This window comes from Dipodomys spectabilis, unplaced genomic scaffold (genome assembly GCF_019054845.1).
Source record: "Dipodomys spectabilis isolate Male_0828 unplaced genomic scaffold, ASM1905484v1 ptg000772l, whole genome shotgun sequence".
In the NCBI taxonomy this organism is placed as follows: Eukaryota; Metazoa; Chordata; class Mammalia; order Rodentia; family Heteromyidae; genus Dipodomys; species Dipodomys spectabilis.
Window position 1 is genome coordinate 451,653 of NW_024871449.1, and position 19,100 is coordinate 470,752.

Sequence of the window (19,100 nt, forward strand, 5' to 3'; positions counted from 1 at the left end):
TGTTATGTGGGGGTCCTCGGCACTGTCCCACCTGGGATGAGGCCTGGCAGAACCCTTTCTCTATCCCCTATCAGTGGTGTACTGGCATTTGTATCTTCTGTGGCCCTGGCTGAGTGCAGGCATGTGGTAAAGCGCCAGCAGTGTGGATCATTAGGAAGTCGGGATGGGAAGGGCACTGTCCTTTGCCTTCCTCCTTGCCATGTTCCCTTCTTATGGCAACAGACATTGCACTGATAGACAGACAGAGCTTCTGGGACCAGTGGCCGCTCAGGGACTTCCAAGGCAGGTGATGGAGTCTCCAAGCCCCTCTTCTGAAACTCCTCTCCCCCAGCCGTGGAAACCTGACACAGAACTGAGAAGGTTGCTGGGGGACACTGCTGTCCCCTGATGGGGGACCGTGATGGAGCAGCAGAGCCACAAGCTGAGGCGATGAGCCTGCTGGAGAGTGCCACCTCTGCTTTTGCCCTGTCCAGGGAGGGTGCCAGCTGAGGGGGCTCACGCTGGGGAGAAGCAGCTGTGGTCCACAGCGGTGGCTGTGGAGCTCGATCTTAATCCTGCGCTGATTGGGGTCAGTAGTTCAGCCAGGTGCATCTCCCGGCTCTGCAGGGCCATGGTGACAGACCTGACTGGGACACCAGAGTGACCGTGTGTAACTAACCCTCTGCAGTGCGAAGATGCGCCGGCCCACAGGTGCCATGCCCACCTGGGTGTGCTCTCCTGCACTCTCACCGTACATCTGCTCGTTGCCTGGCCTCCCTCCTCCCTCCTCCCTCCTCCCTCCTGGCACTGCCTGGTGCACAGAATGTGCCACGTTGGCGTAAGTGCACTCTTCTGACACTTCAGTCTTTCCTGCAGTGTTGTTCATGTGTTTGTGGCCCCGGGGACCAGTGGCTGTGGTGGAAATTGTGTGGGAGAAGCAGGGTGGCTCTGCCCCGGACACGGCGCCCTGAGCATGATGCAGTGCTGTAGGCAGTGAGCGCAGTGAGCGGGGACACCGAGTCACGCTGCGCTCCTGCCTGTGTCCTCCGTGCAGGCCTCACCGCCTCTCCCCCTGGTCACAGCAGGTGTCTCTGAAAACGGCCTTTTTAGGCTGCATTACTGTAAAAATCACACCCTAAGCCACAATAGGAAGAATTACCAGAAAAACCATACCACATGAAACCCAAATTTGAGACTTGGGGGGGAAGCAGCACGCGGGAAGGTTTAATGGCTTTCGATGGTGTCTTCTGGCCAGCGCAGCACCGTCGTCGCTGGGAGGATGTGCGGAGGCCGGGCTCTCAGCGCCAGCTTTACTCTTAGCTCAAGATAATGGAGCCATTTCCTGCAATTTTTCCTAGTTAACCAAAATCAGCCTGCAGAGTTTCCAAGCCCCAATGTAGGTTGGAACAAAATAGCTTTTCTGTTTCATCTTTAGGCTTCTGTAGACGGAGAAGGCCGTGGGTTGCGTGTGGCCCTTGCATTGTCTAGAAGATCAGGGGGCCTGGGAAGGGCAGGGTGTGGAGGGAGCCGGGCCACAGCGGCCATGTCTGCATTGCCTTCACGAGCTGAGCTTATGAAGCTGAGCCGAGCTCTCCCAGTGCTGTGCTAGCTCCTCCTGAGCAGGGGGTGTATTTCTGGATCCATAGGCTCCTGACAGGTGTCTGAGTTCCTTGGAACCACATTAGTGGGGTGCTCATGTTAGAAAGAGTGAGCCAGGAGGGAGGCCCTTCCCAGGAGGGTGGCGTTGCCCAGGAGGGAGCTGCTTGGTGAGCTGTGCCTGGTGTAAGGGCTGGGCAGGTGGGTTACCGCAGGTGGCCTGGCCTCTCCCCCCATCCTGACCTCATTAATGAGCCCTCCCAGGGCCTCCACTGGACCCTGTCCCTGGGTAAGCCTGTGTCCTCCTTAGCTGGATTCTGGCAGAGGCTGGGGTGGCATGTGGACACGGGTGGTGCTGGGCTGAGGTGCTTGCTCCTGGGTGGGTGGGTGGCCTGGAGTGGCGCAGGAGTTGGTCAGTATAGAACTGGGAGCACAGGCCTTGGGGTCGTTCCAGGGCTGCTGTGGGAGCTCGGGGATGGTTTGCAGACTTGTCATGGCAGATGTGGGCCATGTGGGAACTTGGGCAGCAGAGGCTGTAGGAGAGCCAGGAAGGTGCTGGCGGATGGCCACATGAGAGGGACAGGTGGCCAGATGGAGCCAGGGTGAGGACGCAGGTTCTAGGAGGTTCAGGTTATTCTGGAAGTCCAGTAGGAGGGGGACACTGGGGGATGATGTGCTTTAGAGATGGGCTCCATTGGTGGTGCTGGTATTTGAACTCCATCTTGAGTTTGGTAGATAGGTGCTTATACTTGAGCCGCTCCTCCCAGCCTTTTTTGCTTTATAGTTCAGGTAAGTCCTCGCATTTTTGCCTGGGGCTTGCCTAAGATGGTATTATACTACCTATGCCCTTCGTATAGAGACATTCAATACCAGGCTGGCTTTTTGACTGAGATAAGGGTCTGCTAACTTTTTGCCCAGGCTGGATTTGAACCTCCATCTTCCTAGTCTGACGTGAGGCACCATGTCCCAACTTTTAAGGTCACCCACAGACAGGTCACCCATAGGCAAGTACCCAGGGCTCACCTCACGTGCTGGCCGCGCTGGACAGGAGGTGGTGGCACATGTGGAGGGACTGAGCTGGCGCCTGGCTGTCGACGACTCACAGGGACAAATCGGTCTTCCTTCCTTCAGCCTCCATGCTGCCACCGCGCAGCCGGTGTGTGCAGCCTGAGGAAGAAGGCTGAGGCGATGCCAGCTGCCCGTCCAGTGAATAGAAGCACGCTTGGCCTTTCCAAGGCCCCAGTCCTCTCAGCCCCTCCTTCTGGGGACTGGCCTTGATTCTTCTCGACTCTTCCTCAAACACCTGCACCTTGAGTCAGCGGTGCCATGCTGAGCAGGGAGTAGAGGGCCAGCCGGCTGCAGCCTCGGCAGTCAGTGTCTGCTCAGAAGTCTCTGTGTTGGCAGCCATGGCACTGCTAAGGCTGGCATACCTCAGAGCCGGTTCTCCCAGGGTAGCGATGGGTGAGGGAGACAGAAGACGGACAGCGTGAGCTCATCAGAGAACTTAGTATCCAGTTGGCGTCACATCTCATTTGCCCCTCACGTAGCAAGACTACGTGGTCCAGAAGGAAGGAGGCCGGGCCTGCAGCCTTGCTCGTGTCCCTTCTCTGGGCACATGCTGGGAGGAGCTGCGGGCCGTATCTGAGGAGCCGCAGGCCAGTTGCAGATGGGGTGGAGAAGTGCCTGCACTGGGACTTCCCTGGGGCTCAGGGCCCCAGAGCATGACAGTGCTGGGGCTCAGCCCCGGCCCCGCAGAGTCTGATGGCGCCTTGTGCTTCCCCCCAGGCCCGCCTGCGCCAGCATCCCAGGTTCTCGCTGCCACCCAGGACTCGCCTGTGGGACCAGGGGTAAGTCCAGGCCAGGCAGAGCTACCTGAAGGTCCGGAACAAGGGACGGGAACACTCTGGGGCGAGAAAGCCCTGCCTCCGTGCCCCTGGGGCGGAGGCTGCTGGCTGTGCGTGGGGTGCCCCGTGCCACAGACTGATCTGACAGGCTGACTGCCTCACAGCGTGGGGCTGTCAGGGTGGCGGCTTCCTGCCGACTCGTAATGATCTTCCACTTTGCCATCTAAGGCATGTTTCAACACTCAGAAAATACTGTTCTCTCCGGCAATTATGTCAGAGGTGAGACTGCTCAGGAGTGATAGTCTTGCTTTGGTGTCCTGAGACACCAAGTCGTGGTCTTCCCCTCTTTCCTCTCCCAGAACTGACTGGGCCAGGAAAGGGGGCAGGGGCTCCGGTGCCCAGAGCCCAGGGCAGCAGCTGTCCCTGTGGGATTCCAGGCCACAGCCGACAGACATGAAATCTGTCAGACATCACTCCTGAGTGCTGGCATTCCCTGCGTGGGGAGAAGGCCCGTTCTAGCATGGCACTTGGCGGTTCCGCAGGCTCGGATGCCCCCGTGCCGCCATGCCTCTGATCCTGAGTCACCAGGCGTTCACCTCTGGCTCTGGGTGGCTTCAGCCCCACACATGTGTGCACGTGTTTGTCCTGGCAATGTTGCCTGCCCACGCCACTCCAGCAATGGAAATTTTAGGAAAATGGAGACGTTCAATAGCCAGGCTTCTCCAGCTATGGACACAGCTTAGAAGTTGGGTCCAGGTGAACTGTGTTTGTCCTGGGCCATTTCCTGGCCTCACCCAGAGCATTCCTTGTAGTGGGTCCTACAACAGCTGTAAGAGTTCAGGGGACACAGTAGAGATGGCTCAATGACACCTGTGGGGTTGGAGGGAAGCTAAACACTGTAAAGATCTCTCCTGCTCCCTGAAGGTGCCGCTAGGCTGAAGGATACCCCCTTGCTTCCGCACCCTTCTCCTCCTCCCATCTTCATCTGCTGCCTCCATCTCTGGGTCAGCTGGCCTTGCCAGCAGTGAACAGTCCTGGGAGGCATGCACAGGTGACACATGTGTCTCAGGTGGAGCATGGACCCCATTTTCTAAATACAAATGTAAACCTTTATATAGAAGGCTTTCCAGGTGACAGGAATTGCACTTCATTCTGACAGTGGTCCAGCAGCTTGGGTTCCCTTTTCGTCCCTTCTCACAGGTGAGGAGACAGGCAAAAAGGTCACGTGACGGTCACTTTGTGGCCAAGGACCCATCCTCCACTATCTGTCCTCAGCCCGCATTGGCCACCGTGTGCTCACTGGCTCAGCAGTGGCCCGTGGCAGAGGCCCAGCTGCTGGAGTTGGATGCAGTGTCCAGGCTGGGGGATGGAAGTATAGCCAGGGGGGTTACAACCAGCCCACCCATGTAGCCGAGACTCTTATCTCTGTTCACTCTCACTTGGTGTCTTAAAATTCCAATCTACGATGTGGGAGAGCTCAGAGAGTCACACCTGTCTATAACTAGAATCAAGGAGCTTTAAGAATGGTTCTGGGTTTCAGAGCAGCCACCAGCCAGGAGACCGCAGACGCCATGTGCTTCTGCCTCAGGATCCCCAGTTGTCCTCCATTCCCTTGAGTTTGTGCTGGTGTGTGCGTGTGTGCGAGCATGTGTACGTGTGTGTATATACATGTTCGTGTGTGCATGCCTCTGTGTGCGTGTGTGTGTGCGTGTGTGTACGTGCACACACAGGCATGCGTTGGGGATGCCCATAGCGTGATGAGTGCCTCACTTGAACTCTCTTGTCTTCCAGTTGTCCCTTTCCCAGCTGGCAGCCTCCCCACGGTCTCCAGCTCCACTTCTCATAGCCAAGTCCCCTCCTCAGCTCCCAAATGGTTCCCAGGTGGTAAGTGCCCTGGCCCACTTCTCATGCCCCCGGTCTGGCCCTTGGTTAGGTGGCAGGGACCTTGGTGGGCTGCAATAGGGTGGGGTGAGGCACTGCTCTTTCAGGCCTCAAACAGTAACTACCACTCGGTCTGAGAGACAAGAGTGTGACCTCAGTTCTTGGCCCAGTGCTTGATTTCGGTTTGTCTGCCTGAGACAAGAGTTAAGCCATCATTGGAGCTATACGAAAGGAGGAGCTGGCTGGAGCCATCAATGGAGGCTGAGGCAGGCCGCTGGCCCCAGACTCTTCTTGCTGCCTAAGGAAGCAGCAGAGCCTGGCCCTGGTTCAGGCTGAGCTCAATTCTGTGTGGGAATTCACATGGAGAGCCAGCCAGCCCATCTGCAGATCACACCTCTGGCCTCAGCTGGATGTATGCTGAGGAAAACCGGTTCCTTCTTACTGATCTAGGCTACCCTGTTAGAAAACACATGCGCAGCTCGTGTGTTTAGGAAGAGCTTGCCCATCTTATCCTGGCCACTTGGACATGGTGTGAGCTTACCTCTGGTTATGGGGTCCACACTTTGGAACTGAAACCACAAATGCAGGAATCCAGGCTGAGAGAGAATGTTCTGGATCTGTAGACCCTGTTCTTCCTGCAGACCATCTTCTGCCTTGGAGGGGTGAGGAAGGTGGATACAAATGAGAGACTAGAAAATTCATGGATGTGGGGATTGGAATAACATCCAGGTTTGCCTGTCAGGGGCTGGGTGCCACAATGTGAGTTCAGAAGGAACTTTCCATAAACACGCTTAGATCCCAATTAACATCTTAGTCACCAGCCTTCGCCTGCAGTATCGACCTGTTTACGGAATTGACAATTCCTTATTTATTGCCCTTTGATTCACCAATAAGGATACAATAGGAAATACAGGCTAACTCTGAACTTCAGATAAAATAACAAATAATTTTTCAATGTGTCAAGTATTGCATGGGAAATACTCATACTAGAACCACTCATTATTAATCTGTAATTAAAATGTAACCAGGCCTATCTTGTCAGTTAGCCTCACAGCTTAGTCCCCTCAGATCTGAGCTTTGCTGGGCTCCACGGACACCAATGCTGGGACCCTTTTCTTCACCTAGAGTCCTTACTTTCCCTTTGTCCAGCAGGCATTCCCGTTGGAAGGCGGGATCTCTCACCTGGAGGCTGACCTGAGCCAGACTTCATTGGTCCTGGAAACCCCCATTGCTGACACCCTGCAGGAGCTGCCCTTCACCCCTTTGCATGCCCCCATTGTGGTGGGGGCTCAGACCAGGAGGTGAGGCGGGTCTGGGGAGGGGATTGTAGGGTTGAGCAGGTGCCGGGCCATCAAACCTGGCTGACTGGCAGTCTTTGGCAGGGAGGTGTGGGCGGGCCAGCCATGTCCCTATCCTCGCCTGGCAGATGGGCTCAGGGGTGTTTGTGTTTCAGCTCTGGAAGCCAGCTCTCGAGAGCCTCCATGGCTCTCCTGCAGTCCTCTGGCTTCCCTGAGATCCTCGATGCCAGCAAGCAGCCTGTTGAAGCTGTCAATCCCGCAGAGCCTGTGAGGTTTCACCCTCAGAAGGAAGAATCGGATCGTCTGCACAGCAACGAGATAGTGCTACAGTTTCTTGCCTTCAGCAGGTAGAGTCTTGATTTCCTCTCTGTCATCTTCTTGCCTGGCTTCCTGTATCGAAGAGCAGCTGTGCTGTAGGTCAGCCCTTGAAGAGCGTTCCCTACTCAAGTTTTTCTAGATTGGCAGTGCTGTCTGTTGTTATTGTTGTTTTTTTAAATATGTTTTTTATTGTAAAAATACTGTACAGAAGGGTTACAGTTACATGAGCAAGGTAATGAGTACATTTCCTATCAAGCATTGTTACCTCCTCCTTTGTTTTTCCCCTACCATCCCTTTTCTCCCACCTCCACAACTACATCCCCCCCCACCCCCCATCCACCGCCAGCCGCCTATATTGTAAAGTTTGTTTTTCAACATAGTGCCTTGTTCATCTCATTGTTATAGTGCTATTTTAAAAATGAATTTATTATCTTTCAATATTTTTAGTGGAAGCCAGTTGCCAGTGGCTTGTGCCTATAATCCTAGCTACTTAAGAGGCTGAGATCTGAGGATCGAGCTTCAAAGCCAGCCCAGACAAATCTAGAAGATTCTTATCTCCAATTAATCGCCAAAAAGGTAGAAGTGGAGCACGCTTATGTGGTAGATGATAGTGTTGAGTGAAAAAGCTAAGGGATAGGGTGAGGTTCTGAGTTCAAGCCTCAGTACCAGCAACCAAAAATTAATAAAATAAAACAAATGTTTCTTTTTACCTTTTTTAAAAACCTTTTTATTATTTTTGTGATGCTGGGGTTGGAGCTCAGCAAATGTTCTTCCACTGAGCTAAATCCTCAACTTCATAAAAATACATATTTTTAATGGACAAATGTATATATATACTTCTGGGGCACAGGATGATAATACATGTATTCAATGTGTAGTGATTAAATCAGAGTATCTATCTTTTTTTTTTTTTTTTGGGTCGGTTGTGGGGCTTGAACTCTGGGCTTCGGTGCTGTCCCTGCACTCTTCAGCTCAAGGTGAGCACTCTACCACTTGAGCCACGGCACCACTTCCGGTTTTCTAGTGGTGTTTATTGGAGATAAGAGTCTCATGGACTTTCCTGCCCAGGCTGGCTTTGAACCAAGATCCTCAGATCTCAGCCTCCTGTAGCTAGGATGACAGGTGTGAGCCACTGGCGCCCGGCTTATTCATATCCTTATACAGTTGTCAATTTTTTTTTTTTCGTATGTGTTAGAAACCTTGGAAATGCCATCTGCTTGGGTTTTATCTTGGCTAGGGCACACAGAGCCATTCTAGGTGCTGGAAACATGCTTTGCCCAGTCTTCTGTCCTTAATTAAAATAGGGACCATGGTTGCCAATTCTCAGACATTAGTGTGGCTCTCAGAACAGCCTTTCCAGGGTGGTCATTACGGCTGGTGCAGCTGCAGCCCGCCTGCTGCTGAGCTCACAGGAAGCTGTTCTTACTGGTGACCGTGGCAGCTTGGGAGCCGTGGTGTCTGGAGGTATCCCTGCAAGTGCCACACCCAGCGCTTCTGTGGACGCATGATTAATTCAGAGCTGTTGTTGAATTCAGAGTGGCCCAGGACTACCGCGGAGCACCATGGCCAAAGACTGTGTATTTCACCTTCCAGTTCTACCGCTTCCCGCCTGAGGCAACGCCACGTCTGCAGCTGGTCCAGCTGGAGGGGGCTGGGAAGACCAGCTCTGGCTCCCTGCCCCATGTCCTTGTTCCCATTCACAAAGAGGGCTCCTTTGACGCTGGTGAGTGCTTGGGTGATGGTGAGTTCAGGAACGTCTGTGCTGAGCTGGGTGTGAACGTCAACAGTTGACAGGGGTCTGCTGGGAAAGTTGGCCACAGGATAGAGCATGTGTGATCAGTTGGTGCATGGCGCTCAGCTTCAGCACTGGTTGGCAGTGTCTCACCCACCCAGGGCCTCCACTGAACCAGGCTTATTTCAAACGAATTCCAGACAGGGTAATTTCATTTGCAGACTTTTCCTTCCAGCTCTCTAAAAAACTAAGGAGTCTTTTTGAAAGGCAAACAGGAATAGGCACCTAGAAATTTTTAACTTAATTCTTAGTATTTATCTAGTTAATGTTAAGATTTCTTTAATAACTAACTTCAAAACCTTATTCTTCTTTTTTGTTATTACCTTCAAGTACTTGTACAAAGGGGTCTCACCTCAATAAGTCAGGTTAGGAGTACTTTGCATCTTGATTAGTGTCATTCTTTCCACTGTTCTTCCTCTTCTTTCCCCATCCCACCCCTCCCCTCAAGGGATGTGGTTCCATCGTCACATGTGTGTATTGAATATCATGACCGTATCCATCTGCCCTTCCTCCTTCCATTCTTCTGCCCCCAGCTTCCTAGCTTTTAAAAATAATTTGCTAAAACCTTAGGCCTGCGTATTGCGGTGGGGCAGAGCCTTGTGCCAGCCCCAGCCTGTGTGTCACCAGTGGCTCCACCGTCCCTGGTCCCTGTTTTCTCTGTTTGATTGCTTTTGTGGTGCTGTAGTGCACCTAGCTTCTGTTTCTGTTTCCGGTGGTGGAATTAAGGGTCTTCTGTGCCCTCTTTTCCTGGGAGTTGGGAGTTCAACCTGGTTGTGGGACCAGACATACGGTTTTGCTTCTAGCAAGTGTTTTCAGCACCACGAAATCTGGTGTTTCTTTCCATGGTACATGGTGGCCATCATACCCAGTGTGTGGGCCATGTATTTCACTGGGGTGGGGCACAAGTTTTCCTTTGTAATTCTCTCTGGTCAGCGGCTGCTGCCATAACTAAACTGCCCCTCATCAGCCATGTGGTCACACTGAGGTACAGTTCATATAGGATGGCATGGCTCCCTGGCATCCTCCCAGGGTGGGGGGCTAGCAGCTCTCTCCTGCCTCCTGGTCCATTGTACATAGAGGGATTTAAACTACAGTGGATAGATATATCACTGAAATGTCATTTGCTTATTGATGATGTTTTTTCCTGTCTTTGGTCCTAAGTGACTGGCTGATCCTTTGCTGCCTCCTGAGGCTGACAGCAGCATGAAAGAAAAATTACCTTTACGTTCTGACCCCAAAAGGAAGTAGCCTGGTTACATTAGCATCAGACAAAAAGGAGACCAACGGGCGAGACAGTGCCAGGGATAAAGGAGACGGTTAAATAATAACCCGGAGAATAATTTACTAGGAGGGCAATTCTGAATCCGTGAGCTTCTAACAGGCATAGCCTCAAGAAGAGAAACAGGCAAACCCACAGTCCCAGGTGGTGTTGACACAGCTCTGAAGCAAATTAATGAGGCCGTTACAAAGTACAGCTTAAGAAAGATGGATCTTTGAGAACTCTATGTCCGATTAGAGAATGTACGTTATTTTCAAGCAAACCTGGAAATTTATAAAAACTGCTGATACTGGTTAAGGCCACCAAGTGGCTATCACTCCAAATGAAGGAAATCAGTGCCAAATGTAATTTGATAGTATTCTCTGACCATGATGCCCCAGGTCAGAGATTTATCTCTTTCTCACAAACTCTCCGAGCTGCTATTTAAGGAATTTTAAACATACGTCTAATGAATGAAAAGTCAGTGAAGAAATCAAAATAGAAAAGACTATCTAAAGCTGAATGTTAATATTCCATATTTTATTCCATAAGATAATATACCACAAATAAGGGCTACTTGGAAGAAAACTTGCAAGCTAGATTGCCTGCCAAGGGAGAGGAGGGCCCTTTAAGAAACAGTTTAAGTTGTTCAATCCAAGAAGTTTAGGGTAGAAAAGAGAATAAACCCAATACAGGTGTAAGGAAAGACATTTGGAAGTGAATACAGGGAAACAAAGTGGAAAGGATCGGAGGCCAGGCTGGAATGGGGGGATCACCGTGTAACAGGAGATGCTCTCCATATCTTGTCCAAGATCAGAATGAGGCCAGTCAGATGAAGATCAGGATCTAGCTTTCCTTTACCCTATGCTTATTTATAACAGAGCAGTATGGGAACTTGGTTGGTGTGAGGGCTGGCTTCGTTCCCTGCCTTGGGTGGATTTTGTCACAGCTCGTGATGTACCACCAGCATCACCTGCTCTAGAAGCAGGTGAGAGGTGCGAGGTGAGAGGAGAGCAGAGGTTCCCAGCCGCGCAGGCCCTTTCCTCTCCCTCACCTAGTCAGGTAGCTGCTCCTGCCCTGAGAGGACTGTGGGCTGGGCCGAGAGGGCCCAGGAGACCCCTGCATGGAGCTGTGAGGCCAGGGAAGGTGTGCTCCAGCCCGTGCTTGGTTCTCACCACTCACTGACCTTAGCCACAAGCCTATAGTACTCTGGGGTGGAATGCCATCTTTGGGGGAGGAGGCCAGTCACCACCAGGATCAATAGTTCTCACCAACCACCTTTCCTTGGTTCCTCTTGGGACCCTTGGCGGGGACCGGGGAGGGTTGTGGTCCAGCTTATGTCCTCAGAATGCTTGATTGGATGGGAACAATGCACTGGCTCTTGGCTTCTCTGAACCTTCTGCTGGCACCTCATCCACACTCAGGCTCTGTCCTCTCTTTTATCTCTCTTTCTGTGGCTCACTTGGGGATCCAAAAAGAAGCTGCAGAAAGAACCACAGTCCTCAGAACTCAGTCGTCTGAGTAACTAGGATTACGGGTGTGAGCCACCAGCACCCAGCTCATTGTCACTCCTTTTTGATGTGGTGACTCTGGACAGTGGGACCCTCATGTTCCCTCGTGGGTCGCTTTGAGCTGCCCCTCTGGCCTGGGGCACGATTTTGCCTTCTAGCAATGTAGGGTTTCAGGCTTATCTTGTGCCCACTGTTTCTCTGAAGTGCCTGGTCAGCCCGTGGACCCAGGTCTGGAGTGCTTTGACTGTGAGTCTCACTGGGAAGAACTAACACATGCTTACATCCTGCTTTTTCTAATTCAGACGTGGAGGTTTGAAGTTTCTTTATCTTATTTGTATTGCACTTACACAGAAAATGACTTTGCTTTACATTTTGCATCACACATTTTCAGAATTACAATGAGTTTGGATACTAAAATACTCATAAAATACACATATGGATGGCATTAAGATTCTTAGCGTCTTTTTTTGTTCTAGGCTCCTGCTGAAGGTGTGCGTTCCATGCGGTATGACCAGAGCCCTCAAAATTAATCTCCTCTCAGTGGAGCTAGGCTCCTAATTTGATATTCATGAGGATTCATTTGTTTCAATTTATTGTACTTTTCTATTTGTTTTCCTTTATTTTTGATTCAATGTTTTGGAAAACTTCTGTGGCTCAAAATATAAACCTGTAATCAAGCATAGACTCAAGGGTCCTGCTGTGTTTGGTCCCCAGCTACTCAGCCTCCTGGAGGCATTCAGTTTCGGACTTACTCTTCTGGTGTTCTTGTTTTCAATGGGTGAATATCTGTGTTGCATTTTTCCTTCGTTTTCGTTCCCTGGGTAGCATGGGTGGGGTACCAAATGTTCCTTTCCCCTTTGCTTTTTCAGTCACTGTTGTGTCCTGCACTGCACTGTACCTTGGCATCATCCCCATTTGCTTTTTTTTTGTCCTAATCCCGAGGCTTGAATGCAGGACCTGGGCACCTCAAGGTTAGCACTTTTACCACTTTCACCACAGTTCTGCTTCTGGCTTAGTGGTGGTTAATTGGAGATGAGTCTCACAAACTTTCTTGTGCATGTTGGCTTTGAACCATAATCCTCAGATCTCAGCTTCCTGAATAGCTAGGATTACAGGGTAAACTACTGGCCCCCTGAATGATTCTTTTTTAAATACCTGTGTAGTACTCAAATGGATGATGGTCTGTATTTTATTCTCCTAGTTTCCTACTGACAGGCAGTTGGGTCCTCGCCAAGATTCTGCTGTATTAGAAAATGCAACAGGTAACTTACCTGTGTATGTGGCTCCGAAGTGGAACTACAGGATGAGAGACCACTGGGCATGCCCTTGTCTGCTTCCTGTTACTTTGGCCTGAGACTGAGCAATGAGTAAAGAAAACAGATGATTTTGGAGACTGAAGGTCAGGATGGGCAGTTGGTTTGGTGAGAGGAAGGGGCCTACGTGGTGAGACCCAGGACCGCACTGGCTCTTTACATAACAGCTCGGTCACTCTGCAGGAGGAGAATCAATCCTTGTGAGGGTATGTTCATGTGGCCTCATTCTTTTACATCAGACCCCACCTCTTAGAGGTTCTACCATGCCAGCACACCATGTTGGGGACCAGCTTTCAGCGTTAGGAACCTTTGGGGACCACGCCCAGGTCGTATCTGACCACAACAGTGATGTGGGCACACATGGCTGCACAGCCCCTGCCAGGCCGGGCTGCCCTCCATCACCCCTGGCGCTGAGGAGGTGGCCTGTTTGCTTGCTCTCACTGTGGGCTGTCAGCCTTGGGTTTTGTTTTTGTTTTTTTTTTGGGGTCCGGTTATGGGGCCTGAACTCTGGGCCTGGGCACTGTCCCTCAGCTCTTCAGCTCAAGGCTAGTGCTCTACCACTTGAGCCACAGCACCACTTCTGGCTTTTTTTCTTTTTGCTTATGTGGTGCTAAGGAATCGAACCCAGGGCCTCAGGCATGCAAGGCAAACACTTTACCACTGAGCCAACTTTCCAGCTCAGCCTTGGGGTTTTTATAGTCTGATAGGCATGAAGTCCGTATCAGTGCCATTTGGGTGCGTGAGTTGAGCATCTTTGTGTTTGTCTTTGTGTGTCTGCAGACTTCTGGCCACACCTTATCTATTGTTTCTACCCAGCGTTAAGTCTGTGTCATCCTCTGATTTCAGGAATTCTGTAGTTATTATGAAGATCCCCTTTGTGCTATAAATTGCCAGTAAGTTTCGCTGCTTGGTTGTTACTTTCCTTTCTTGCAGTGGATGTGGTCTAATGTGTCAGCCTTTCTTTTATTTTGAGTCTTGATACACAGGCTTTCTCCTGCCCCCCCCTCACAGAGACCCAGGCAGAGGTTCTTCCAGGATGGGAGGCTCAGTTTTTACGTTGTATTTCTGATCGTTTGCTGTCTGTCTGATGGCATGGTGAGAGGTTTGGCTCACGCTCCATCTTTTTTCAGATGTTTGTCTAGTTGACCTGGTGCCATTTTAAACAGTGGCTCAAGAGCTACCCTTGCCATAGATCAACCTTTTCAAACATGGCTTTGGTCTTGGATTTTCTGCTTTGGTTCATTAGATCAGAGACTGGCAAGCAGTTTTCAGTAAGGCCTGGACAGTAGACATTTTAGGCTTCCGGGCCGCGTGTGGGTCACTTTTTACATTCTCCTCTCCCCTTCCTTCTCCCTTCCCCTGCCCTGCTTTCCTCTCTCTTTCCTCTCATCATTCGTAGCTTAGGGGCTCAGCATGAGGTTCTGCCCCTCCTTGCTCAAGCACTGGTTCAGGTAGAGGTGTTGATTTCCAAAAGCCCAGCCACTGTACAGGCTCTTCCTGGGTGCTCCTTGTTGTTTGGCTTCTCAGAGAAACTTGCTATGTATTTGTTAAAACTCTGTCAGAGTTACAGTCAGATGTAGGGAGAACTCACAGCTAAGGGGTAGATGTCCTACAAGAACATAGATACCTTCCGATTAGTTCATTTCTCCTTTTGTGCATTGAATGAGGCGTTTTAGGTATTACCTGGATGGAGTTTACCATTTTCTTGTTTTATTAATCAAATGTTGCATTGATCTGTGCTAGTGCCTTCCTTCTCTCTGTTTTGGATTCTTTATTGTTATTTGCTCATTTTTCTGAGTTGCTTAATTCACTTACCTGAATTCTTTCGTTTGGATGGATACACAATAATCTTGGCTCAGAATGGTTTTCTGTTCTTTGTTGTTCCATCTCACAAGCCTATTAACTAGGCAAAAATCACCTAGATGACATAGGAAGTCTCATTCTCAGAATAGTTTTGCTTAAAAGTTGTTGTGACCATAAGCCAGCTACCTGCCACCTACACCTGCTGGCTTCTGGCTCCCGTGGAATGTTTTCACAGACTCTGATGTACAGCACGAACAGAGTCTACCATCCATAAAGACCTTCATCAGGACAAGCCACTTCCAATAACTGGTGTTGCACATTAACTAAGGTCAGGTTGTGCACAGAAGTTTCTCCTCCCACCACCAGAGTCTCGCCAGTTTCAATTTCTAGTATTTGTCATGGCCCAGCGTAAAGCAAGACCCTTGGGTTTGGGTTCTGGTTTAGTCCCCAGAATTAAAAGAAAATCCAAAGCCAGACATGGTAGTGCATGCTTGTAGTCCTACCTACTTGGGAGGCTGATGTGGGAAGATAATTTGAGTCCATGAGTTTGAGACCAGCCTAGATGCCACCCACAGAGACCTTATCTCAAAAAGTCAAACATACACATGAAGTATAAAGAAAATGTGAATTTTCTTTCAGTGAGTGCTTTGTGAATTCATATTAGTTGCATTTTCATTATTGCTACCAATATTTTTTGTCTGGTTAGATTTTTCAATTTTCTTTTATTGTAAGGATGATGTACAGAGGGTTACAGTTACATAGGTAGGGCAATGAGTACATTTCTTGTTGAACATTGTAACCCCCTCCCTTGTTTTCTCCTACTTTCCCTCCCCCCAAGACTTGTAAAGTTCATTTCCAACATAGTGTCTTGTGAGTATTGCTGTTGCATTGGTTCACTCTTTGCCCTTTGTCTCACCATTTTGATATTCTCCTTCCCTTCCCCAAGTCAGATAAACATATATACAAGACACAGGGTACTAGGGATTAAACCCAAGGCCTGGAACTTGCTGGGCAGGACCTTTACCATTGGAGCCACACCTTTAGTACTTTTGGTTTTATTTTGCTTTTTGAGACAGGCTCTGACTACCTTTGCCTAGGCTGGCCTTGAACTCACTACTTCCCTCTGCCTTTTCTTCCCAAGAATCTGGGATTGCAGACATGAGCCACCACCTCCTGTCTTGTTATTGTTATATTTTAGAAAATCTTTTTTGATTGTATTTGTCCCTTAACATAGAAATTTATGATTACTTGTGAGTTTATTTCAATTATTTATTAAAAAACATTTCTTGTTTAGTGCATGTGGGTAAAAAATAACTACTTGTAAAATTTCTACTTTTTGAGTGCATTTACATTTCCTTTGTGGCTTGATATATCGTATTCATGTTCCAGCTGTGTCTGGAAGGACGTGTCTTGTATTTGGGGCGCAGTGCTGGAGGCTCATCTGTGGGTGCCCTGCCTTCTGGCTAGCGGCTGCGGTCTTGCATGTCCTTCCTTGCCTGTTGTTCTGTCTGGCTGTTTTTCTGCACCTCTGGATGGCTGCTGCTTTTGGTTTATAGGCACTCAAAGCTGTTACAATTCACTCTGAATCGCGGTTGCTGATAGTGTGAAGTGTCTGTCACTCAAGGGAGATGTGCATACCTGCACGGAAAAAAGGTGTTTGTAAACTGTGGAGGTAAAGTGGAGTGTGGTTCTCAGAGGAAAGCACAACCACCCAGACTTGGACTTGGGTGTGGGGTTGGGTAAGGAGCCGAGATGTCGCAGCGGGCCAGGAGATTGTAGAGGAAGGTGCTTTGCCTCCTGGGCCTGCTTCTAGTGCAGATGTGGCTGCAACACCACAATTTCTGGCCAGGTGGAGCATATGCTGGATACATGTTTGAGCAGGTCTCAGAGAAGGATGCAGTTTCTGCCCCAGGGAGAGATGAGGGCCTAATTTCAGCAGCCTAGGACCACCACACCAGATAGCCAGGCCTGCATGTGCCCTTGGTGTCCTTAGCCCCAGGCCTGCCTGTCCCTTCAGAGCCCTCAGCCCTACGCTGCCCGTGCCTGCAAGTGCCCTAGAAGTCCTTAGCCACAGGCCTGCATGGGCCCTCAGAGCCCTCCGTACGTGTTTGCTCCAAGAACAGTCAGCCTTGCCTCAGAACCCTAATGCCACACCAGCAGGCACGGCGGATGCCCCTTCAGCATTCCCTGTGCATGCCAGGCAAAGCCTCTGCCGAGGGACTGGACTGATAGGAGCTGATGGTGCTGATGGCACTGATGGCAGCGATGGTGCGCCATGGCGATGATGCTGGGGTATTAGGAGGAGCTGACTGGAAGAGGGGCATCAGATGGCACACACAGGTACAAGGGGCCCCTAGGACTTGGGGTGCACTTGCTGTGTAGGAGAGGCCGAGGAGGGTGCCCCGTAGAGCTCTGGCTAGGATGGAGGAGGGCTTGGTGCCGCTCTTCCTCTGCAGCCCTCCCCTTTCTGCCTGAGCTGCCCTGGCGGCAGATGGGAGCAGTGCCATTAGTGCAGTGAGACCTGGTGTTGGGGTTCACGGTCAGTTCCAGGGCCCTCTGTGCCTCTGAGAAGGTCTCCTGTTTGACTGGTTGCGTCCTGAACTCTAACCAGATGCCACAGGCTCTGAGTCTTCAGAATTGGCCAGCTCGGCTTGGTCTGGACACTTGTGAGGTGCCATACTGGAGCACACCTGCCATTCCTGGGCCTTGTCCCCATTCCTTCACCATGTAGAAAACGTGCTCCCACTGGGGCCAGAGCCAGGCCAAGTGGCTGGTCCCCATGGTATTTCCTTTGGACCCCAAACACTCCCCTCCCCCTCCTATCAAGGTCTCCATCCACTGCTCTCTCTCCAAAAAGATAACCTGCAGGCCCGGTGTTGCTGGATTGTGTCACAGAGGGGACTCGTCCTCATGGGGTGAGGCTCAGCCCGGCACAGCCATGAGCAAACCTTTGCCCCTCTTCCCCGGAGATGAGGGCTGTGTTCAGGGGAGCTTCATAAATGCTGTCACCATTATTGATAGGAAAGGGAAGGATGCTGTTTTGAATGTGTTTCTCAGTGTTTCTGGTCTCTGCTCTTTAACTAATGGTGATTTCAGTGGCATTTTTGTCAATTGAGAATTTATGATAGTGTCACGTCAGGAAGATGAAGGCAGGGCTGCAGTCCAGGTCGCATCTCTCAGCCTGAGAAGGAGGCATGGCCTCACAGCCCCCGGGCCCGTGGGGCTGACAGCCTCCATCCTGAATCGGGGCAGGCCAGGGATCCTGAGCTCCCGTGTGGCAGGTTCAGTGCTGTCGCAGGTTCAGCTCTGTGTGTGAGTATATACATGCACCCGTGCATGCATGTGTGTGTGTGCACATGTGTGCAGGCATGCACGGGTGTGACTGTCCCAGTTTTGACAGCAGATGTGGCCTACCTTTTTCCTTAAGTTGCATGTGCCCAGAATAATAAACCGTCTGGTGTGTCTCATCTGGGCGTTGATCTCATCCATCATGGGCTGTTTTACAAAGATGTGCTGGAAACCATAGATCTTATCTGGGGAGCTCATTGTGTGTGCTGGGAAGATGCACAGTCTTCTAAACAGGACTCTTCGTTGTGTTAATTTGGATGTTTTATGATGTATTTGATTAATGTGTTTATTACCTGCTGCCATGATGGGAGCAGAAATTAGTAATCATGACCAGAGCAGAAATCTCTTTAACATGTAAAGATGACAAATGGCTCCAATTATTCTCCACTCATTTGGGCCTCCTTTACACAGGGTCTCCTGGCTTCCAGCTGAGGTACATGGTGGGTCCTGGGTTCCTGAAACCAGGCGAGCAGCACTGGTTCATCCAGTACTTGGCCGGCCAGACCCTCCAGATTGACATCTGGGATGGAGACTCCCTGCTCCTCATCGGGTCTGCTGCTGTCCAGCTGAAGGTAACAGAATATAGGGTGTGGCTTTTCTGCCTGTAATTCTGGTCACCATCCAGCACTGGTTGTGGTGTGACTTCTTGCTCACTAATTAAAAACTGCCATGTTCTCTGCCCTCCTCCCAAGTCTAAATTCTGCAGTGCCTGGTATTCCAAGGTGAGCCTCCCAGGCTGTTGCCTTCCCCTCCTTTGAAGCTGAGGATGTATGTGTATTCCCTGAGGACAGGTGCCAGGTCTTCCTGCTCACCATGATGACAGGCTGGCTCTTCTGAGTGGCCTCAAGATGGACCGGATGGGGTGTGATACTGTTACCCAGTTCCTGTTACCAGTTTATCAGTGTGCTTTCCTATTCCAGTTAGAATCAGAATCCAGCTCTTGCTGATTGTGTGGTCCATTGTTTCCATTTGCTAACACCACAAGCCCATTTCTTGCTCCTTCCTGGGCTCCTGAAAGCCTCCATGTCCTGAGGGGAACCACAGAAGCTGAGCCTAAAGTTACCGTCCCAGCTCCTGGGTCTCTTCCACCTGTTGCTTGATGTCCTGAGAGCTCTCAAGGTTGGGGGTGCAGGTGGGGAGAAGGCCACCTAGAGACTAC

General features: G+C 50.6%; 1 protein-coding gene across 1 annotated transcript in view; it reads left to right on the forward strand.

Annotated features, from left to right (window-relative positions):
- The window catches only part of Nphp4 (nephrocystin 4), a 95,976-nt gene that overhangs the window by 57,039 nt on the left and 19,837 nt on the right, over positions 1-19,100 (forward strand). Inside the window, exons 12-17 of the mRNA XM_042672807.1 lie at positions 3,361-3,422; positions 5,211-5,303; positions 6,450-6,601; positions 6,754-6,945; positions 8,452-8,639; positions 18,353-18,513. Of these exons, the coding sequence (XP_042528741.1) occupies positions 3,361-3,422; positions 5,211-5,303; positions 6,450-6,601; positions 6,754-6,945; positions 8,452-8,639; positions 18,353-18,513 (848 nt within the window). The remainder of the gene's footprint in view (positions 1-3,360; positions 3,423-5,210; positions 5,304-6,449; positions 6,602-6,753; positions 6,946-8,451; positions 8,640-18,352; positions 18,514-19,100) is intronic.